At 36.9% G+C, this 25003-nt stretch overlaps 2 protein-coding genes across 2 annotated transcripts in view; one reads left to right on the top strand and one right to left on the bottom strand.

The window, feature by feature from the left end:
• The window catches only part of Cog5 (component of oligomeric golgi complex 5), a 300848-nt gene that overhangs the window by 206833 nt on the left and 69012 nt on the right, over positions 1–25003 (bottom strand). The gene's annotated exons all lie outside the window — the stretch shown is intronic.
• Gpr22 (G protein-coupled receptor 22) lies at positions 1874–24220 on the top strand. The gene is made up of 4 exons (XM_052185990.1): positions 1874–2244; positions 18747–18988; positions 19921–20917; positions 22434–24220. The coding sequence occupies exons 3-4, from the start codon at positions 20832–20834 to the stop codon at positions 23755–23757; spliced, it is 1410 nt and encodes a 469-aa protein (XP_052041950.1). The 5' UTR covers positions 1874–2244; positions 18747–18988; positions 19921–20831; the 3' UTR covers positions 23758–24220.

Raw genomic sequence — 25003 nt, forward strand, 5'->3', positions numbered from 1 at the left:
AGTGGATGGTAGAGGAGAGAATGGCAAACATGTTGTTGATACAAATGAGCATAATGAAGTTCTGTCCTCACAGACATTTTACAATGTTTTGGAAGATGTTGGTGACATCTGCTTTTCTTAGCTTGTGACCACTATGGCATATATATATATTTAGATCATGTCTGTCAAATGAAGCCACATGGTGGCACTGTAGCTTACTAAGAAGAGGAAGGGACCTGCCAGGTACAGGGATATACGTGGGCCGTCTTGACAGTTGGGATTTGGAGCATGAATTCAAGTCTAACTTCGTATACATATTAAATTTGGAATCAGTTTGAGTTATGAGCCTCTGCCTCAACTGGAGGAGGAAGAAGAGGAAGTGGGGCAGGAAGAGAAGGAAGAGGAGGAGAGGGAGGGGAATCCCGGGGGAAGGAGAAGTGAGCTTACTGTGCCATGATGTGATTAGAAGGTCCTCACTGGATGCCCAGGACATGTCTTGTTCTTGGACTTGCTAGCCTCCAGAACTAGACCCTAATAAAGTTATATTCTTTATAAATAGTCCTGCCTCATAAGTTTTATTAAAGCAACAGAAGATGAACTGAATGACATTAATGAAAGTTCTATTAGAGTGGGTGGTGTCTGTGCCAATGGTGAAATTGATGGTAGCCTTGCTATTGTTCATGATGGTAGAGGCATTACATAATCCCAGTACTCTAGAGGCAGAGGGAGGAGGGTACAAGTTTGAAATCAAATTGGTCTACAAAGTAAGTTCCAGGCTTACCAGGAATGCATAAATAGCAAGAATGTCTCCAAAGAGTAAACAATCATCTTAAAGCTGATCAAGTAAGATAAAAATAAGCAATTAAAATTAAAAGCACAAAGTAACTCCCAAGTAATAGTATATAAGGTTAAATAGGTATGATCAAGGATTAATTGTATGCAGCAAAATGTCTGATCTGATCACAGAGTAAGTTACTAAGTAGTATACTATGGAACTATGTTCAGAAAACAAGCTAACAGATTCAGTCTTTGAAAGCTTAAAATGATTTCAAATTTGACTTCAACATGACATGAAATATGAAAATTAAAATCTACAGATGGAAATTTAGTACTGTGTGTTTTACCTCTGGGAGTTACAGGCTGCACCATGATGCTATTCTTACAGTACAAATCTGTTGTGTGGGGAGCGGGGGAGGAATCACTGTGTTACAGGAAAAAAAGAATAGAACAAATTGTTGTAAGAACATGTTGGGTTTTTTTAAAAAAGTATCTTTAGTCTTCATAAGTAATCTTATTCTTTAAGATTTTATATATGTTAATATGCAAACAGATCATCTATATTTAAAAGATCTACTGCCTTTATGTTTCTTAGTATAAGAATTGAGAATTTTTAAATATCTATAATGACAAGAAAAATAATGAAATTCTTTCAGGCTTTAAAAAAAAAAAATAGCACTCCAAGACAACCCAAAACATCAGTATAAAACCACGGAGAGAAGGGAGTGTGGTCAGAGAAACAACTGGGTTGCACTTGAAAAGGACTTCGGCAGAAGATGTGAGGTGGGCCCTGCCAGGCAGTGCCCAGACCTACTCTGAGGAAGCCCGTTCTTGACATTTTGCCCTTTAGACAGCTCCCTTTTCCCTACTGCAGATTATCTTTATTTAAAATGTTCCAATTCATTAGTTCTTATATGTTGTCAGTGATGAAAACATCATGCACAAGAAAAGCAGGCAAAATACACATTTAAAAAATGAGTATTCATCACAGGAATACTTGATAACCATGGTCTTTATTATAACTTAAAAATCATTTTTCTACTTTACAATTAAATTCAAATAAAATTATTTTAGACAAAGAGTTGTAATTTGTTTTTGTCTTCTCCGTCGGTGATGTTGCATTATGAAAATATGGGATGGCATAAGGACAAGTTCTACGTAACCAGGAAGTGAGGACTCTGCACATGTTCGACAGAGTACGACAGCACAAGGTGAAGATAATGCATGCAGGAACAGAAAGGAATGAAGGATGAGTGAAGTTATGGAGAACAAAAGTAGGCTGAATCCTGAGGCAGTCTGTGCTTAAGTTAAAAAAAAAAAATAGCACCAAAGTAAGAGATAGGCAAGTAACTAAGGACACAGTGTGCTGCTAGGTGAAATATACAGGAAGTGCCAATACAGTGGCAGAGAGCTGTCTGTTCTCCCAGCACTGCAGAGGCAGCCCGATCTGATCTATATTACAAGTTCCAAGACTGCCAGGATTACATGGTATGTTGCTTTCTTTTTTTTATTTTTTTAAGAGAGAGAGAGAGAGAGAGAGAGAGAGAGAGAGAGAGAGAGAGAGAACACAAATCAACAACAAAAAACAAAAATGTCTAAGAATTTGGGAATTCAGATTTTTACTCTGTGAGGATGTAAATAAAGGCTTATACTTAAAAATAACAAGATGAAGGGAAGGAGTATCAATGAACAACTTGGTGCTGATCTGTAGTAAGGATCACAGCGTTAAAAGTCAGTGAGCCAAACTCCCGGAGGCTAAGAATGTTGTTGTTGTGGTGGTTGTTGTTGTAATAGTAATGCTTTCCATACCTATTTGTAATGTATTTTAATCCACCTATTAAGGGCTCCTCTAATTCCTTCCCCATCCCCTACCTCTTCCCTCTCCTAATTTATGGTGCTGTTGTGGAGCCCACCGAGACCAGTTAATGACCTCTCTAGATGCAGTGTGTAAGATCCTCTACTACAGCATGATGCTGCTTCCCAGAAGAAAACCGACTTTCCCTCCCTTGAAATCATCAGTTGCAAACAGCTCCTCAACTAGGAGCCCCCCCCCCCATCACCGCTGGTATTCTAGCTGGTTTGATCTGCAGATCTTGTGCATGTAGTCTCAAACATTGTCACTTCATATGTACAATAATCCTGTTGTGTTCAGAAAACACTACTATTCTGTGGTCTTCTATTTTTAAATGGAAAAAAAAGATGATATATCTGTATATGGCTCACTAAGTCAAAATGATTTATATTGGCCCTTTACAGGAAAAGTTCCTCATCTACATAATATTACCTATTGGGGAGAATAAATTTACTAGAGCTTGAAAAGAATAAATTTGAAAAGACATAAATCCACATAGATATGTGTAATACTTTCTCCAGTCATGAAATCTTCTAAAAAGTGGGGAAGTGGAAAAATAAGAATATTCATGTTCAAAAATCTCTCAGGAATTCATAGTAGTTGTGGTTACCTGCACAAGTCTGAACCCAGCCAATCAAGCATGGATGAAGGACAGTTAGACAAGCATGAATAGCAGTTTCCACTCAGGTGAGGAAGGAAACTTAGGATGTAAACAGAAAGTGAACAAAAATGGGATATTTTAGGGAAGAATGTTTACAAAAAGATTGAGCAGGACGTCCCAGAAGATTCAGCAGGACGTCCCAGAAGATTCAGCAGGACGTCCCAGAAGATTGAGCAGGACGTCCCAGGGCAAGGTAAAGCATTCCATGCTGCAGGAAAGCTCCATTAAGACAGGAGGTAAGTATATAACACAACTATTCCTCAGAACTTCAATCAAAATGAATCAAAATGAAGGAAAAACATTCCAGGAATGGAGGGTAATGCAAATCTGTTAGCATTATTTGCTATTTTATTCTCAATGTTGCATATGTTTTTTTCTGGTCAACAAAAAGTTGAAATTACAAAAGCAAATTAAAAAAACAGGAAGTAAACAACTTAAATTAGCTCCAGGAAGTCCCAGAAACCTACCAGATAAGCCAAGAGACTCAGACAAGCCCAGTGGCCAGGAAGAAACAAAGACTAGCTGTGCTAGCGAGAAAGGGCTCAGATAAATTGAGCCACCTAGTCTACAGTATGCTCAGTTTCCAGCTTTTGTAAACTGTCACTATACTGGGATGGGCTTTGATGACACAGCTATCTTTGAGTCATTTTACTTCTGCATGAAACTCTTCACTAATAGTCTGGTAAGTAACTCCAATAAAATTTATTTGTTCACCAAGTTGGACTTTGTGGAATCTACACTGGTCTGCCATAGGTCCCTTTATGGGATGAGTAGACATCTGTTTGTTGTATCTCCCCAGGAAAAGTCTATCACACAACACAAACCCATACCTCGAACTAAGGAACTATTAACAGGTGATAGCTGTAAAGGAAGAAGCAGTTTTCTTTTAGGATGAGAACCCTGCTAGACTGACCATGCTCCCATGATCAGTCCCACAGCCATTTGCATATAGAAAGCACTAATTTGGATTCTGTGGTGTACAGACTACTTTTATATCAGCTTGATACTGGCTAGAATCATCTGAAAGGAAGGAACCTCAATTTAGAAAATGTCTCCATACCCAGCTGTAGTATATTTTCTTAACTAGTGATTGATGGGGAGGGCCCAGACCATTGTGGGTGGTACCATTCCTGGGCAGGTAGTCCTGGGTTTGATAAGAAAAAGGAAGATCAAGCCGTGGGGAGCAAGCCACTAAGCAAAACTCATTCATGGCCTCAGGATGAGCTCCTGCATCCAGGTCCTAATTTCCTTAAGTGATAAACAGTGATATGAAAATGTAGGCCAGATAACTCCTTTCTTCCCAAAGTTGCTTTGGTTGAGAAGGCTAGGCTGATTACATGACAGATTTCAAATAGGCAGTTAGGGAGACTAAGCCTAAAAACTGGGCAAGCCCAGGCAAGTCATTTACTAAGAGAAAAAAACCCAGGCTCCAGTATTCACACCAAGGTAATGGAATGTCCCAGTCACCTGTCCTGAAGCAAGGAAATGAATCAGCAACAGTTTGCAGACTCCCTCAGCTACTTCCTCAGTAACAGTTCCCAGGTCTCCCAAGAAAGTTTCCAGCCCCCACACCCCAGTACTGAAATGTCCTTAAAGATGTACCCAACAGATTAACATAGAGGTAACCTACCCAAGAATCTCCTAATGTGCTTTAAATCAGGCCTGCAAGCTCACTTGGGTGTCTCTATATTCTGGTAATGGGAGACCCCAGTATGCTGGACTTCTGCAGAATAAAACACTCTTTGCATTTACATACTATTTGAGTCCATGGTATCATTCTTCAGTGAATCATGAACCCTTACAGGTCATGGTGTTTCATCACAGCAATAGGAACCCTAAGATGTGGGTTAAAGACAAAGTTTGGGGATGTGGAGGGATGATCCAGGAGTTTACTGAAGGAGGATAGTATAGGGGAGAACGTGACTGAAAATATATGTTGAGTGTATGGATGAAACTTTCAAAGAATAAATAAAAATGAATATATTTTTAAATTATTGAGCATAGATAATTTTAAATAAAAATAATCTAATTTTTACATCATAGACTACTAGCTTATCATTGAGTTTTCACATAAAAAAATAAGACATAACTAAAACAATTAGAGTTTAATAACATTAAGACCACTTTTAAAATAGCAGTATAAGCTCCTGAGCACATACCCAGAGGATTCCCCAGCATGTAATAAGGATACGTGCTCCACTATGTTCATAGCAACCCTATTTATAATTGCCAGATGCTGGAAAGAACCCAGATATCCCTCAACAGAAGAATGGATGCAAAAAATGTGGTATATCTACACAATGGAGTACTATTCAGCCATTAAAAACAATGAATTCATGAAATTCTTAGACAAATGGATGGAGCTGGAGAACATCATACTAAGTGAGGTAACCCAGACTCAAAAGATCAATCATGGTATGCACTCACTAATCAGTGGATATTAGCCTAGAAAACTGGAATACCCAAAACCTAATCCACACATCAAATGAGGTACAAGAAGAACGGAGGAGTGGCCCCTGGTTCTGGAAAGACTCAGTGAAGCAGTATAGGGCAAAACCAGAACAGGGAAGTGGGAGAACAGGGGTTGGGAAGGGAGCTTATGTGACTTTCGGGGAGTGGGAGGCCAGAAAAGGGGAAATCATTTGAAATGTAAATAAAAATTATATCAAATAAAAAAAATTAAAAAAGAAATGTAAATAAAGAATATATCTAAAAAAAAAGTTGACAAATAAAGTGAGGCCTCTTTACTTGCAAGCACATATTAATAGGCTATAATAAAGACATCAAAAAATAGCAGTGTAAGAAATACTACATTGTAGCTCTTAATAAATTACTAAGTGATGTTCTATGATAATTTAGTTTTTAAAAGAGAGCTTTGGTTTCCAACCTAACAAAGTAATTGAAATGGGATTTACCTGTTCGGTTTCAGACCCTGGGACAAGGTACTTGGTTACATATTTTACATACCAAAGCAGACCTGGCCTCCAGGTTCTCCCAGCATCCCTCAGTCCCTACCTGGCACATCCTGACCCGAACCCTGAACTTTCCAGCCCAGGGGCTCAGCTACCCTTCCACCAGAGGCGTTTACCTATATATGACAGAAATTTCAGTCTCTCTCCCTTTTTCTTCTTCTCTTTTCTCTTCTCTCCTCTCCTCTCCTCTCCTCTCCCCTCCCCTCCCCTCCCCTCCCCTCCCCTCCCCTCCCCTCCCCTCCCCTTCTCTCTCTCTCTCTCTCTCTCTCTCTCTCTCTCTCTCTCTCTCTCTCTCTCTCTCTCTCTCTCCCCTACTCACCTTTTCCCCGTGGCAACTTCCGTGGCCTTGGTCCTCGGGGGCCAGTAAACTCCACCAGAGAGCAGCTTCCCAATAAACCTGCCTTTAATATAACCTACTCTGCCTTAAATTGGCTCATTCACTGGAGGTAGAGAAATAACCTATAACTACTTTCTAAATAAAAAACAAGATATATAAAATGACTTTTTCCCCAATACTGGAGAACAGACAGGCAGGGCTGTGACTTTAAAGCTGTTGAAGTTTGACACGGGCTCTTTGGTAACCTAGCCTGACCTTGAACTCCTGATTATCTTTCCTCCAAAGGGCTTGGACCAATGGTATGCACACCCACACTTGAGAATGAATTGAGTTTTATGACATAATTGGCAAATATACATAGAGAAACTATCATGAGAGAGTGTATGTGAGAAACCCCAGCAGAATACAGCGAGGACAGTGAGTGTATGAGATAGATTTAATGAAAGCTGAGGAGGATAGGCCTTTGAGACTATGAGAGAGAGAGAGAGAGAGAGAGAGAGAGAGAGAGAGAGAGATTTAAACAAACTTCCAGAAAAGTCTATATGGTACTTTTCGGGAGGTGGGGAGACATAGTTACATAAACTTCTATATAGGACTCTTAAACATTCAAATGAATATGAAGTTAGAGATTCATATAAAGAGATTCAGAAAGGCCAGGCAAAAAACACCAGAAGCCTACTAACAAGTAAATTTCTGAACTCGGAAAGCACCCCAATGAAAGCAGTCAATACGGCATAGATAAATAAATAAATAGTGATAATGCTGAAGTGATTTTGATAAAGGTCCCTGTACAGCATAAAGAGAGAGAGAGACAGACAGACAGACAGACAGACAGACAGTGACAGACGGACAGACAGCTGAAGCAGTTTTGGTAACGGTCCCTCTAAGCTGCCTGCCATGAAGCACAAGGGCGGAAAGATGAATCCTGGCACACAAGTATTAGAACTGCCCAAGTATAATATTTAATACAAGACGACAAAATTCCATAATATTCAAACACAATGACCAACATCCAAGTAAACAGTATCTGAAATAAGGAGACCAAAGATATTAGGTCATATATTACAACTAGTTCATAAAGAAAAACATTACAAATGGAATATAAAAGTTTGTGAAGGAGTAAGGAAAAGGCTAGGTGAGTACAGCTCTTTCCTTGCCAGCAAGGAAAGAAACCCATTTTAGAATCCCAGTGTTTACATGAAGCCAGACAAAGCGGCAACTATCTATAATTCCAGCACTGGGGAAGCGGAGGCACGTGGATCCCTGGAGCTCACTAACCAAGCAGCCTAAACAAATCAGTAAGTTCCAGGCTCAGTGAGATCACCCTCCAGCAAAGTATATGGGAAGGGACTCCTGGAGAGACCGCTCCTCCAGGAGAGGAGCACTTGCTGTTCTTGCAGAGGACTCAGGTTCAGCTCCCAGCAATCATGTAGCAACTCGCAACCGTCTGCAACTCTAGTTCTTGGAGATTGTTGCCCTTGTCTGGCCTCTGTGGGTACTGCACACACATGGTACACATATAGAAAGGCAGGAAAAACATACACAAAAAAGGTGGAGAGGAACAGAGTAGGGAGGGAGGGAAGAACGAAAGAGGCAGTGGGAGATCAGATAAATTTAAGCTGAAAAAAGGTATTTAAATTGAGTAATTACTTCAAGATTTTAGCAACTTTAGATACTGTAAAAGAAAAGAATCAGAAGTTAAACTACCCAAACTATACCCACTCATATTGCTATGCAAGGCAATACCAAGAGTTTGAGAAAGTATTTCAAGACAAAAATAATTCTAATTTGATTTTTAACCAGCTCAGCTTCAGGAGGAGTAAGCACATCAGAACACATGTCCAAGAACACAGTTGATCCAAAGCCAGGGATAATCGCAGAAACACACCATGAGCTACAGACACGATGTGGCAGATGAGCCCTTAGAAGGATCCAGGACGGAGGACACATCACAGAGAAGAAACAGAGAACAATGACATCAAATATAGGAAAATAAATATTAGAGCACAAGAATCATCTTAGACCTTTATACCAAGCAGAAGATAATGAAAACACAAGAAATATATTTCAGATCATCAGGGAAGAATTTACTGCCACTAATCCTTTGCTACAAAGAAGTTGCAAAAATCCTTAGAATGAAAGACAATAATAATCAAAACTAATCTCTGTTTCACAAAAAGACATGAAAAGACCCAGAAATTATAAGTATCTATTTAAGTATTTTAAAAGTCAGGATTTGTTTAAAAGATGATTGGCTCAGCAAGAACAGTAATAAAATTATTTTGAAGTTCATACAATGTATGTGAATAATTAGCATAAAAGATGGATACTAGTCAATGGATACTATATTATGGTAAGTTTAAAATATTATATTATAAGAAGATGTTGGTAACTTAAGTATTTATATCATTAAATTCTGAAACAATCACCAGAGAAAACTAAGATACAGTTAGTATGCTAGTAGAGAATCTAAAATGAAAAGCTAAAAAATTGTTTAATCCCCACAAAAAAGGCAGGAAAGGAGAAAAATAAAGATACATAGTATAAACAGTGTAAAGAAGGGAAGCCAGCCTAATAATGTGAAAATTGCATTTAATATAATGGCTTTACATTCTAAATCAGACTATTCAAAAATCTGAATAGATTTTAAAGGAAGAGAAAAGTCATTATTATCTAGGAAAAAAAATACCTTAAAGGGACACAGATAATCCATGAAATATGAGTAATTCGAACCACACAGAACAAACCTGAAAGCAACACAGGATATTACTATTGGGGTAAAATGTTCACGTGCTGAATAAAAACACACAAAGCAAAAGCCAGGGAAAGTGAAAAAAGAAAGCCACAAATCTACAGTCTGAGTTGGGAACTTTACAACTCTTCATTTACTAAAAATAGCTGTTCAATAAAAAGCTAACAGAAGTATAAAAAGAGAATCAGTAAGGCAAGGCCTTAAGGCACAATCAATTAAAAATACTCAGAAACTGTGCTCAAACTAAACCACAGCCTAAGTCTTTAAAGAAACGTGTTGTTTGTTTGTTACTGAGACGGTTCTCTCTCCTGGCTGTCCCTGAACTCACTATGTAGAACAGACTGACCTCAAACTCAGAGATTCATCTGCCTCTTCCTACTGATTGTTGGGATTGAAGACATGCACCACCAGCACACCTGGCAGGTATAAGCTTATTTTTGAAAGCCGATATTGCCCAAAACATTCTCTTTCACCACAATGGAATTAAATTGGAAAACAGTAATAATAATAATTGAAAAATCACCTATTATTTGAAAATTGGAAAATATCTTTGAAATAACCAATTAGACAATGAACCAGTAAGGAAATCAGGGGGAAAAAAACACTGTAATAAGTGATATAAAATAAAACATATGTACATTGTGAAGTGGGTAAAGCATTATTAAGTACATATTAATGGGCAAAAGAATTAAAGCTATTGAAAGAAGCATTCACTAAAGGAAGGAAGAAACACGAATGGAACAGAAATTAATAAAATATTAACTGTCTACATTTGTGAGAGTGGTGACAGCAAGACAGCTCTTTCAAACATTAAAATAGGATAAGAAAAATACTTAAAGGATGCTGGCAATATTGACGACTTAAACAGCATGAATACATTATTTAATAGATATATATCACCAAAACAGTGACAGGAAGAAACTGAAAACCTCTATTATATGTCAAATAACTTGAATTTATAAACATTATCCAATATAAAACTTATCAAATATTTAAGCAGGGATTGAAACTAATCATTACAAACTCATAATTAAAGAAAAGGGACCATTTTTCCAACTTATTTTATATAAGTTCAGAATTCTAGAACTAGATAAAACATTAAAATAAATGAAAAATTACAGACCAATATCCCTCATGAACACACAGGCAAAAGGCTTTATCACAATAATATCAAATGCAATTATGCAATATCAAAAAAGATATCCATTATAACCAAGCATTGCATGTCTCAGAAATGTGTGGTTAGTTTAACATTAAAAACTCAATTTGTTCAGTTTCCCATGCTCACAGATCAAATAAGAAAAATCAAGTGAGTTTTCAATACATGGAAAAGGTCATTTTAAAAACATAGTATATATTTCTGATACAGGCCAAATATTCTTTAGAGTAATATCAAAAAATATGAGTTCAGAATGGTCTAACGTCACATCCATGAGAACTATAAAATACCTGCTGTGAGAGATTAAAGATGACCTATGTAAAGTTAGGAACAGAAGTATCGGTCAGAAAACTCAACATAAGAATCTACTGATCACACACAAAGCCAAATGAAATCCCAGCAGGTGTTGTTCCTGCTTCCAGATGGATGAAAAGAACACAGCTCACACTCTGGACAACAGAAAGAAGAGAAAAGCTCTCTACAAGCACAAACCTTTCTTAAAACTGTCAAGCAGCAGGGGTTACAGTGCCAACCAGCCTTGGCTCTCAGAAAAGAAGGCCGGCTTGAGAGACACACTGGACATGGAGCAGCTGAGTACCCAGAAAAGTCAAATGAAATTATGCAATATTCATACACCAGGAAAACTATTTGGCTAACATTTTTAGTGACTTTTCTCAAGGCTGAGTGTGTGCTAACAGGAAAATAAGAACCATGGAGAATACACATGCAGAAACAATCACATCTATCTGCAGGCGCTTCTTCACAGGCTTCATTCACTACAGCGTCCATGAATGCATCTCCCACAGTATAAGATTCAGGGAGGACACAGCAGGCACTAAGGTACCAGTCCTAAGTTCATCAGGAATCCCTTCCACCCACTTTGGTGTGTGTGTGGTGACATGTAAAGCACTGTGAAGAGTTTAACTACTCTGTCGCTCTGTGAACACAGCTGAACGGCTCCCAGTGCTAGGGAAAGGAGATGTGGATGCTGGAGGATGGGGGATGACCCTCCACTTCTAAGGCTGACAAACAGAACCCGTGTTCACAAGTGGAAGCTGGTAGAAACACTAAAAACTCTCACTGCCAAGAATCACCACATGGTGGCTTCCGGTCTGTCCTGTGGATATGTTGCCATGTCAAGTGCAATGACTAACCCAGGTAGAACTAGAAATTTGCCAACTACAGGCTTTATAAGCCAAACTGTCTTGGTGACAGCTGCACCTTGTCTTCATGGCTTAAAGTTCCAAGGAAATTACTTAATATGCCAGCCTTCTAAAGGGCAGACCTGAAAATTAGTCTGTTGGCAATAGGCCAGGATTTGGGAGGTGGGGTGTTTTACATCTTAAAAAGGCTAATCCAAAAAAGTATTGGTTGGAGACAATCATATCCACTGCATATTCAATAGCTAGCACTAACATTAAACAACTGCACTGGCTTCAGTTTAGTCAAAGAAGTTGCAAATCTAGTCCAAGTATTCACCAGAACGTTTATGAATAGAAGGTATATCTGAGCCAGGGGCTTTATTTCATGTGGTAAAGTAAGACATGCTTCTGTCCCACCTGTCCTTCATACAAAACTAAAACTGACACTAAGCTCAGTCCAGAAACATCTGTGGACAAACTATTTTCATCTAGGTATGAGGTCCAACTGCTCACTTCTGCTTGTGAATCACAAAGTCCAAGTTAACCAACCTACTGCCAACAGGGACATCATACCATAAAGCCAAAAGGTATATGGGGTTCAAGTACTTCATCTTAACAAAGCTGTAGGCAACTGGCACATTTCAAAAGCCATGCACTTGAAGGGCTATTACTCAATGGTAGAGTGCTTGCCTGTCATGGCAGGAAAGCCTGCTTCAGTTCTTACCAGTAGAACAAACACAACTTTTAGGAAACTTCAATGCTAGAAGTTACAAGCCAGTGTGACCAACATAATGAAACCATCACAAATAGAGTTTTACAATTCACAGTTCAATGATAGAAGACTTGCCTACTATGTGTAAGACTCTACGTACAGCACTAAAATGTTGAGAAAGGGTGATGGGGTGGGGGGAGAAGGAAGCAGGAAGGTAAGGAGGGAGGGTGCACTTAGTAGCCGGGTCAGGCAGGGGGCACTGCTGTACTGGGAAATAGCCTGAGCTCCCAGCAGCTACCAGGCTTTTTAACAAGCTGCTATTTCTTTTCCTTCTATTGGATGTTTTTAAATCCCTCTTGGCATGTAGCAAACCACAAACGTGAGAGTCACCTTTAAAATCTCAAAGTATATAAGACCATCAAAACCACAGCCTTAAATATCCATCTAGCAAGGGGACCAGAGCAACAAGCAAAGAGTAGATCCAAAGGCCCCACCCACAAGTCTGCTTCTTTGAGCAGTTGCTCCCCACTACAAATCACAGAAAAAGAAACTGAATAAATAAAGCAACTGTACCCAGAGCCTCTAGGAGACTACATTACCCCTGGCCAGAGGCATGAGGAGTGGGAAGCTTGCAGGGGAGAGCAGTGACATGGGATGGTTTTCCTTCTCCTTTGGCTCCTCATACCAGGGTGGAACCACAACCTCTACCCAACATACCATAGGGTCAGACATCTCTACTTTGCCCCTGGGCCTTCTCCTACAGCTCTAGTCTACCTTAGTGTCTTTGCCTTACTTGCAACCTTCTGAGCCTCACAAAGCTTGTAGGATTTGACAGGCATGTCTGTCCTCAACTACAAGAATGCAATCTTTCACTTCAGGAGGCTCCCCCCACTTGGCTTTTACAAGCAGCTGAGTTTGGAGTAGGAGGAAAGGAGCCTCAGATGCCCGCCCAGAGAACAGCTGCACCAAATCCCATAGTAACTGCTCAACGAACTTAAACTACTCAAGTCTGCACCCTCACTGCCACCTGCACTGCAGCTCTCGTGAGCACTTGATTCAATGGCTACACCACTGTTCCTTGTCCCTACAGCTCGCTGCCTCACTCATGAACTAACATTTTTCCTTCCTTCCAAGCATTGAGAATGAGCAACAACCAAAGCACCATTCTAGCATCTTCTTTAGTCACTACATCTTTCACTGCTTAAAAACAATTCATCAGCAGGAAGGGCAAGAGATTTTAGACTTATTCTCTACAATTGCCCTCACCTTACAGAATTGGCTTCTATACCTCATAGGCCTTGAGAGCATTAAGGAACCCACAGAAGCTCTGTCCTTGGACAGAAAGCTTTACCAATGTCAGTTTCACGTACTTGCACAAATTTTCCAACGGTCTGGGATGGTATTCATTCAACTTATGAGCCACAATGCTTATCTGTTTCACAGATGCAAGCAGAAGGTATTGATGCTGGATCTAAGAAACAGGATTTTATCATCCATACTATAAACCTAGTTCCAGCCCAGTGTGGCCGCCACTCACCTCCCTACACAACCCTCTGCCCGAGGCCATTCACCTGGCCCTACACAGCCCTCTGCCTGAGGGCTCTTGCTCTGTTATCAGGAGAGTTCTATCCCAGCTGAAGGACATCAAAGTTGGAAATGGAGCATTTTCAGAACAAGTCTATCCATGTGTTCTTTGTCTGCAGTCATTACTTCATCCCTTAAGGGAGAATATCCCCAGGAAAGAGACAGATAAGGAGCAGTAAGAGCTTGCATGCTTGTCAAATTCTGCAAGAAGACTCATGGATGCTCGCAACTCATAACAGACTGCTTCAGCCAAATACACTCCTGTCCAATCTAATATCAGAGATGCTAAGAGGTAAATAAATATGATATATATGTTTTGGGGAGAATAAAGTTACTATCTCTATAAGCAGACATTACTGTCTATATACAAAAAAGTATGTAATTCATTTCCAAAGTTCTAAGATTAGCAGAAGAATTTAGTAAAGTTATAGGATACAAGATTGTTTTAGTTAGGGGCTTCTATTGCTGTGAACAGACACTATGACCACAGCTATTCTTACAAAACAAAATTATTTTAATTTTTACTGGCTTACAGTTCAGAGGTTTAGTCCACTATCATCAAGGTGGGAAGCAAGGCACATCAGTGCTGGAGAAGGAGTCAGAGTTTTACATATGGACCAGCAGGCCAGCAGACAACAGGAAGAGAGAACAACCCTGGGCTAGGCTTGAGCATTTGAAAGCCCACCCAGTGACACACTTCCTCCAAGATCACACCTACTCCAAAAGGCTAGGCATCCTAAGAGTGCCACTCCCTATGAGCCTACCGTGGCCATTTTCATTCAATCACCACAAAGACCAAACACCACTGACTGCTGTTATGGGCCCTAGCAACAAGGAATTAGATTTTACAAAGGTATCCCTCAACAGAAGAGTGGATGCAAAAAATGTGGTATATCTACACAATGGAGTACTATTCAGCCATTAGAAACAATGAATTCATGAAATTCTTAGACAAATGGATGGAGCTAGAGAACATCATACTAAGTGAGGTAACCCAGTCTCAAAAGATCAATCATGGTATGCACTCACTAATAAGTGGATATTAACCTAGGAAACTGGAATACCCAAAACATAATCCACACATCAAATGAGGTACAAGAAGAACGGAGGAGTGGCCCCTTGTTCTGAAAAGACTCAGTGAAGCAGTATAGAGCAAAATCAGAACAGGGAAGTGGGAAGGGTTGGGTGGGAAAACAGGGGGAGGGAAGGAGACTGATGGGACTTTCAGGGAGTGGGGGTCCAGAAAAGGAGAAATCATTTGAAATGTAAATAAATATATCAATAAATTAAAAAAAAAGAAAGTTAGGTATTGTTTTGATAGCATTAAAAAATGTAATAATAAAGTACAAATCCAGCAAAATCTTTACAGGATGTATAAGCAAAGAACTAGAAAATACTGATAACTAAGCCACAGATGAACGCATGAATTCTTTCAGTTCCAGACTGAGGTCTCAAAGGATGGTCCATTTTTATTTTCCTGACAAAGTATTTATTGTATATGAAATTTCAAGTTGAGAAACCAAATGAAAATGTCTCCCCTAAGTTCCAGTGTCATAAATAGAGTTAACCATTATTATTTAATAATTTAATAATTAAAGAATAATTAAATATTCTTTAAAAAAGCATTCTTTCTGAAGCTTAAAGGGTGATTTTCCTCAGAAATTATCTTTACATTTATACTTTTTTCCCAAATATTTTCAGATACAGTTAATTTAAATATTTCATAAATTAAATGTTTTATTTATAAACTCATCAAAAGTATAGTATCAGAACTGGCCACAAACCTTTAGAAATTAAAACAGATATACAATAAAAATATTTATAACTAAAGGGAAAACATAACTTCTGGGAAAACGATCTTGAACTGTATTTCAAGGTTAGCGTTACATATGCTGCTCATTTATCATTGGAAAAAGCAAATTATATTTCCAGTTTATAAGGTAAAAAATTAACCTATGAAATTATTTTGTAACAAAATTTTACTTAAATCACCAGCTGCAGCAGTTTTCAAAATTAGTATCTTATCTAAACACTTGTATTAAGTGTACAAATGTGAAAAAACTGTTACCATGGAAACAGAATCTTCATAAATTCTAACATATGTAATTTTTCATAAAAATAATGTAATCTATTTTCTCTCCAGACAGGGTTTCTCTGTGTAGCCCTGATTGTGCTGGAACTCACCTTGTAGATCACGTTGGCCTTAAACTCAGATGTCTTCCTGACTGTGCTTCCTGAATGCTGGGATTAAAGGAGTGTGCCATGACACTCTTAATCCAATTCATATTCTAGTGATTATTACTATTATTATTACATTACTTGTTAAAACCAGAGGACTTTAAATTACCTTGTGAAAACTTTAGTAACATACGAGTACTAAACTCATTTGTGAATTTAATAAAGCAAAACCATTAGACTAAGAATTGTATTTTAAAAACTGCTATTTGTGGTTTCTCATGTGTCTTTAAACATAACTCAGTTACACAGGGAATGAAGAGAAATGTCCAGACTTGACCTTTTTTCTACAATTACTACTTACATAAAATTCAGATCTAGTTCCTCAAAACAACCTTACTGTAATTTAGAAAAGTCATCTCATTTAGAGTCACAGAAATATTTTTCACCAACAGCTATACTGTTGCTTAAATTATAGATTTTGTATAGCTAAGTAGAGAGTAAACTTAGATCAAACAGTGTTAAAATCATAGGCTTTCATAATTTTCCAAAAAAAAAAAAAAAAAAAAGAGGCCCACTAGCTCAAAAAGTAGGCTTCCAGTCTATAACACACTGATACAACATACCCATACTTGGGGAAATCAATAGGTTTCTCCTTGCCTTCATTTCTTCTACTTGATCAAGATATTTTGACAATAAACCTAAGCAAACACTTAACTCTCTAACAAAAAGAACACTATATAGATTATTATATTAATAATTTCCATATTCCAATCATAATTCTCAACTAAATGATGGTAAGATCATTTAGTTTCCCCTGACTGTAGTTTTTAGATTAAAGTAACATTTTTGTATCATTTGTCTTTAACATATCTGTCATTCTAGCAAGATCCTTCTCTATAACTTTGAAAATGCATGAGTAATAAATAGCCAAACATTTTCATTTTTAGCATTACCAAAACCTTAGGACACAAAGCTAAGCAGGAATTTTTTCAAAACTCACAACGAAATGTCCATATTACTTTCAAAACTTCAACACTAGCCATAAAATATTTTAAAAGTGCATATTACTTTTCAAAATTATAAAAAAAATCATTCTAGTGACAAATTTTTAAAAATCTAGGATACGACATTTTGAAAACTCAACATTATTCCTAATGCTGGAAATAAGTAATGATTAATACTCTAATAATACAGCCATCAGTACCATGTTCCTTTTTGGCTCAATGGGTAATTAGTCTTCTAAAAATGTGAATTTGGTTCTGGCTCATTGATTCCCAATGCCAAACATTAAGAAAATAGTCTAATGTCTGAGTTCCTGCCCCAGAATCCAAGTGGTGAAAAAAAAAAAAAAACAATTTCTGTAAGGTGTCCTCTGCCCATGACACGTGCACCATGGCAGATGCACACACACACACATACAGAAATGTAACTTAAAACATAATCTCGCTACTACATACATTTCTGCCTGAAAAGGTATGCACCTCACTATCAAGAGTTGAAATGCATTTAAAATAACAATTGATAGAAATTTAATTTTAAATTAATTTAGTTTATTTTTATATCATTCTTTTGTAATTTTAAACAATCATCTTAAATGGTTTAGCTTTATAGCCTATGAGAATACATACATTTTTCTTTACCACATATATTTGCCAGCAGCATTAGCAATCACCATATACATTATTTAAGAAAGATCAATCCACCAAGAAATGTGCCCATGTTAAAAACAGAAATAGCCCAGTGACATAAAATATTAATAGCAAATGGTCAGTTCACATATATACATAAAAATATCAGCACAGATGTGGACTGAGATTACCATGTTCACAAGTGAAAAAAATTACTCATATTCATGCTCTACCATTATGAAAGCAATGGAATGTTTACAAATGTTTTGTGACATAATCACCTTAAGTCTATGTGATCAGTAACATGAACAAATGAAATGAAGGAATATCTGAGTGAATGGACATTGAAATCAGTAAATAACAATAAGATGATTACAATTTAAAATACAAAGAAATGGCTTGGATACAAACTAGTTGAAATCAAACCTGGTTCACTGTAAAGATGCAGGGCTTTCTATCTGTAGAACAAAGAACCTCAACCCAAAGCACACACAGCTACTAACACAGTCCAGTTACCCAGACTTAAAAATATATTGTTTTCACAATGTAACCTCCCCGACACACACATACACAAAACAGAAACAGAAACACAATAAAAAAGAAAAAAACTATTTTCTTAATATTTGGCATTGGGAATCAATGAGCCAGAATCAAATACACATTTTTAAAAGACTAATTTACTCATATTCTATTTAAGAGCAACAAACAACCAGTTTAAAAACTTAGGCTTTTAAAACAGCATCCTTATATAAAGCCACTGGGGGGGACATCCCTGCCATACATATGAAGCAGTTTAAGCCAATACAACTGGCCAATCAAAATTAGTGAATGCACTGCATCTCTCTGCAGTGGGGAGAAGCGACAAGGTAGGCTGTCACTCTGCAAAAGCTGCTCCGAGCAGGCTCCCCTCTCCAGAGCAGTGCCCTTCCTTTTCAGAAAGCCTGGATCTGAATGCTGTCTCTGGAGACAAGAAGCCTTCAGTATGCTAAATTACTTTCATTACGCATTTTCAGATGCTTGCTGACTCCCAGTAGGAAGAGTGAGAGGCTGCAGCAGCGGAGCAGCACTACACATTCCATACCTTAGCAGGGCTGCTGAACAATGGCACAGTACAGAGACATTCTCATTAAGGTCGTTTGGAAGAGATTTTTATAACCCTCTTCTCCGAGCCCTGTACTTTCAAATCAACAGAATGAATCAATCAAAACTGGAAATGCCTCAACTACATCAGGAACTCGTCAAATCTTTAGCAGAGGTAAGATGTGTTCCTTATTATGGTATTTAGGTGCTTTTGAAACAGCACAGTGGGGTAAAATTACTTTGGAATTTTTAGCCTAAATTTTTAAGAGTTTGATTGTTTTCCTCTACTTATTGGTAAATATGTAATTTTTAAGTTGATTTCTTTTAGGACATGATGTATTTTAAATGTAATTTTTAGGGTGCACTGTTTAAAAAACATTCTGTTCTGTTTTCTATAATGAACTCTAAAAGCATCAGCTCTTAAGTCTCTTTGGATATACCAAATATTCTTAATATCATTAATATAGCATTTCTCAAATGCTAAAAGAACATTTATGCTTCTTATAAGCAGCTAGTTTACTCTTTGGCTGTTTTATGTTAAGATTATAATTGGGCATTCTTGAAAATTATTTAATATTCAGCTACGATTTTTTTACTACCATTTACATTTCATCCTCGTGAGCAATTCATCAAAAGAAATTTATAGTGTCTTATCACAGAATCTGTTTTAATGAGTTAAAGTTCAAACTATGTGCTAATAATTAAGCAAGCTGCAATATTTCCCAGCATGCGGGAAATGTTAAATTTATTACCAAGGGGGAAATGGCAGTATGTTTATTGGATACTAACTATTCATAATCTCTGAACATTCAAAATCGTTTCTAAGAGAGAAGAGAAATATTTTAAAATTACAGTCTTTCTCATGGTTATATTTCAATGCTAATTCTGCTGCTCAATAAGGTAACATAATGCCATTTTTATTTTAAAAAAGAAATTTTATTTGAAGAAGTTTCATTTAATGACTATAGCTATGCCTATAGCAATACAGTTTGCTTAATTTTGAGAACAAATCTACACAGCTTAATTTTTTTTAACCAAAGTAACTTATGATTAATTCAAAATTATTAGGATACCTATTCCTTAATCATTTTTTGCCTTTTTCACAAGGGCCCACAACTAATTCAGTGTACACAACTGACAATTTGAAGAATGCAACTGACTGAGAGGCACCCTAGCTCTCTGAACCACAAACTACTAGATATTCTTGTAATACATGATTTTAAGACACTAAGGAGTTAAAGCCTCAGATTAGCTGTGCTGGAACGGAACAAGCTGACAGCATCCCAAGACGATGCTACGTAGAATAATCACGGAAAGGCAAAATAGACCTGTAAAAGCCTGAAGACCAACTGGTGAGCGGTTTTCAAAGGAAGATCTCACACTTTAATACAGCAGACTTATGGACACTATTGATTCTGCAAGAAGCAGTGAAGCAAAAACTTCAAAAAGGAGAATGTCATGATGTACCAGCAAGCCAAATGAAGCTTTAGCAAATGTTTTCTGCACTATTTAGATATTCCTATCAATTGGTATGACTAATAGAGTTTTCCATCCAAGCCTTATGACCAATTATGCATCCTCTTCTAATGAGAACAAACCAAATTAAATAGCAGATGGTTTTTATCAAAAGAGCATGTACTGGATTTATAATATAAAGCAAATTATGTGATCAAGAAATCATTTCAAAACAATGAGACCTGCTGCAGAAAGAGCCTGAAAACAAATGGATATCTAAATGCATTTTAGAAGCTAGAAATGTTGTTATGTTTCCTTTTCTATTTTCACATATTCTGGAAAATAAAGAGACACAATCTTGTATTTCTTCAAAAAGAAAATGCAATTTCTATCATTTGATGAAGTTTCATTTGCCTGAAAATTATGTGCTGTTCTTTAGAAATCCATTAGTCAACTAAATCTCACAATTCATACAACTCAAGTACTCAAAAAGCAAATGAATGAATTCCTACAAAACATGAAATAAAACCCAGCTACTCCACTGTTACCAGGAAAACAAACTCATGTCAAAACTGTCAATGACATCATGTATCAATTTGTGGAAAACTACCCGGGTGAGCCAAAAGGCCCATAAAGCAACAGTGAACAGGTAGGTCAGGAGATGCATGGAGCCCCACGGAAGGAAATAGGTGTTTTCTAGCATTGGTGTTGTACTTGTCAAGTGTCCTTTATTTAATTATAAATGTGATGTGACAAAACAAAGACCTGATGTTCAGTCTGCCAGTTTAGAAAATTTAGTTCTCTTAAAATTGCCCATTTTCATGGGATTTCAGTAAGCTGAGCCATTTTATATGATTAATATGTGCCTGGTAATATCCATTCCAACTAAAATGAAATTATTGTCATATGTTTCTGAAATATTAAAAATATGCACAAGGTTGTCAAAGGTAACATCAATTTAAATGTCATTGTAAATTTTGAAAAACATTAATTTTTATACTTCAAAACGAAGTATTTTGAAATATACTTGGATGTATGAATTCATATGTTAAGCTGAATAACCTCATTTCAGACATCTCAGGCCAGAAAATCCGGTATCATTTTTATAAATGACTCTAAATTCCTACAATACATATTTGCATGAATTAGTCGAAACTGTTTATTTCAGATATTTTCTTCAAAATTATTCACTGGCTGATGTGAACAAAATATTTTACAAGTAATATGTAACTTAAAAGCTTCCTCAAAAATGGACTTCAGAATAGTTTTTCTGAATTTCATTTTTCTAACCCACAAAATATTTAAGCAAAAGAAATGAATACAGTCTTTAAAAACACTTCAAAAGCATCTACTTAACATATATGAAATATCAATTTCCTCTTTCTACAACATACAAGAGGGTGTGGTCACAAAATAAATCAGCCACAGGACTACTCTTTACTAAGCTTGTGGCTTTTTATTTTAGCACAATGTCTTCTTCCCCCAAATTTCTGTAAGTCTATTGTAAAATGTAGTGGGCATATTTATCATGACAAACAAAATGCTCATCATTTGCCTCTTTCTTTGGAAATAACCCCAAAGTCCACACTGTTGACATCGTAGAGAATCAGCTAGAGTCGCTAGGACAGTGGTAAGACAGTGAGAATGAATTAGTGCTGTGTGGCATTTATCCTTTCAAATGAACACTCGTCCCTTCATTTAAAATCTCACAGGGATAATTACACCTACACTAACCATGCTAGAGCACATTAGGATAGCATTTACATTCCATCCACTCACAACACTGTTTTAAATGAAATCTTAAAGCATTGGACCAGAATTAGGTTTGCACTCTGAGAAATCGTCTCATTCAGAGGCACATTTTCTGAAACATGAACACTCAGTTATTCCCAATGAAGTAAGCCCTTATTATACAGATAGCAATTTGCACTACAAAGGAACAATCCCCATATGGTTATTTCTTCAAAAAATAGAACAATTTCCCTTTACACCAAAAACAAGGTAGCCCTGATGTCCCCCAATTCTACATTTTGCATCAGTAATTTACAAAATAAAAAAACTAAACTAAGAACATGATAAACAGATATTTTGTTGTTTACAAAGAATATCATGTCTTGTATATCACATAAACTGCCAAACATCAAATACTCTATTTGATTTTCTAGGCGAAACACCAACTGCTCCAAAAGAATGTGTTTTTCTCCTGTTCTGGAAATCAACATGCAGTCTGAATCAAACGTCACCGTGCGAGATGACATTGATGACATCGACACCAATATGTACCAACCACTGTCATACCCATTAAGCTTTCAAGTATCTCTCACTGGATTTCTCATGTTAGAAATTGTGCTGGGACTCGGCAGCAACCTTACCGTCTTGGTACTTTACTGCATGAAATCCAACCTAATCAACTCTGTCAGTAACATTATTACAATGAATCTCCATGTACTTGATGTAATAATCTGTGTGGGATGTATTCCTCTAACGATAGTGATCCTTCTGCTCTCACTGGAGAGTAACACTGCTCTCATCTGCTGTTTCCATGAAGCTTGTGTTTCCTTTGCAAGTGTTTCTACAGCAATCAACGTTTTTGCTATTACTCTGGACAGATACGACATCTCTGTAAAACCTGCAAACAGAATTCTGACAATGGGAAGAGCTGTAATGCTAATGACATCCATTTGGATTTTTTCTTTCTTCTCATTCCTGATTCCATTCATTGAAGTAAACTTTTTCAGTCTCCAAAGTGGAAATCCATGGGAAAACAAGACCCTGCTGTGTGTCAGCACAAGTGAGTACTATACTGAGCTTGGGATGTACTATCACCTTCTGGTTCAGATCCCCATCTTCTTCTTCACAGTTATAGTCATGTTGATCACATACACCAAGATACTCCAGGCTCTTAATATCCGCATAGGCACTAGATTCTCAACAGGACAGAAGAAGAAAGCCCGAAAGAAAAAGACAATCTCTCTAGCCACACATGAGACCACAGACATGTCACAAAGCAGTGCTGGGAGGAATGTCGTATTTGGTGTGAGAACTTCAGTTTCTGTAATAATTGCCCTCCGGCGAGCTGTGAAACGCCACCGGGAACGAAGAGAAAGGCAAAAAAGAGTCTTCAAAATGTCATTATTGATTATTTCTACATTTCTTCTCTGTTGGACACCAATTTCTGTTTTAAATACCACCATTTTATGTTTAGGCCCAAGTGACCTATTAGTAAAATTAAGATTGTGTTTTCTAGTCATGGCTTATGGAACAACTATATTCCATCCTCTCTTGTATGCATTCACCAGACAAAAATTTCAAAAAGTCTTAAAAAGTAAGATGAAAAAGCGAGTTGTTTCCATAGTTGAAGCTGATCCCATGCCTAATAATGCTGTAATACATAACTCATGGATAGATCCCAAAAGAAACAAGAAGGTTACCTATGAAGACAGTGAAATAAGAGAGAAATGTTTAGTACCTCAGGTTGTCACAGACTAGAGAGATGTCTCAGCGCCACCAAATACATTCAGAAGAATTTTAAATTTAAATTGTAAAAACGAAATTACTGCCAAATGTAAGAGAAAACATTCTAGGTACCGGTTATGTTGTAAATTTTCAATGTGAATGTCAATTAGATTAGGTCATATATACTCAATTTCTTTATTATTTAATGTATTTGTTGCATGGCAGTTTGTTAAAAAGTAATATCATGTGTATATTTTGTCAATATTATGTCCATCAGAAGATATCCATGTAAGTCATATTTTCTAAAGAATAAATACGTAGCCTTAAAACAGTGTATAACTTTAAAACATAACTGACACAGGAATCTACGTTTTTAAAAACAATGTATGAAGTCGATTATTTCTAAGCCACAAACTACAGATATATTTATATGATGGTGAGTTGCATAAAGTATTTAACACAAAAAAATTATAGGCTCAAAAAAAATCAAAGCAAGATTTTCTGTACCACTATGCTATGTTTCTGATATGACCGACTTGTTACACTATTTTAACAACAAAATAATGAACTATATATAAACCTTATTTCTTTAGAATGTAGAAAATATAGACTATATTAGTATTTCAAAACCATGAGTCAACGAATAAATAAACCCTGTATATGTACACCAAAATAGGGAAACTTAAAATTCAAGTTTACTATAAAAAGAAAAGAGACTGAATTCTCTTACAAGGGTAACATGCCTACTATATAGATGAACCAACAACGAGAGGAGGGAAGAAAGCCACAGAACACCAGCCTTACTCCTCCTTCCTCATTTGGCCTGATTCCACACCAAATGTCCTAGGCTTAAAAAAAAAAAAAAAAAAAAAAAAAAATACTGGTCTTAAAAAGCTGCAATAAAGTAATTTTTTACTTAACTCTACTATTTTGTATACAAGAGGTTAACCACACAAATAGGAAGACTGAGCAGAAGATGAGGACCATTTCTGTCACTGAAGAAAAATCAAACACAGCTAGATGTTTCTAATTTTGGATACATAGCAACTTATGTGAGGCAGAATTTATACAACGTTCCTTCCCGGCCTTCAAAATACAGCAGCTGTTTCCGGTTTCCAGGAGATTAAACCAATAATAAATTGTGTTACATTTCTGTTCCACCACCATGTAACTTACACATTTTTCTCTTAAATCCTCAATTCTTGGTAGAAAAAGATTATTCATTGTAATTATATATTGCTATTTCATAGCAAAAAAGAATTTCTTACTTGTTATGATA

This window comes from Apodemus sylvaticus, chromosome 6, assembly GCF_947179515.1.
Source record: "Apodemus sylvaticus chromosome 6, mApoSyl1.1, whole genome shotgun sequence".
NCBI lineage: Eukaryota > Metazoa > Chordata > Mammalia > Rodentia > Muridae > Apodemus > Apodemus sylvaticus.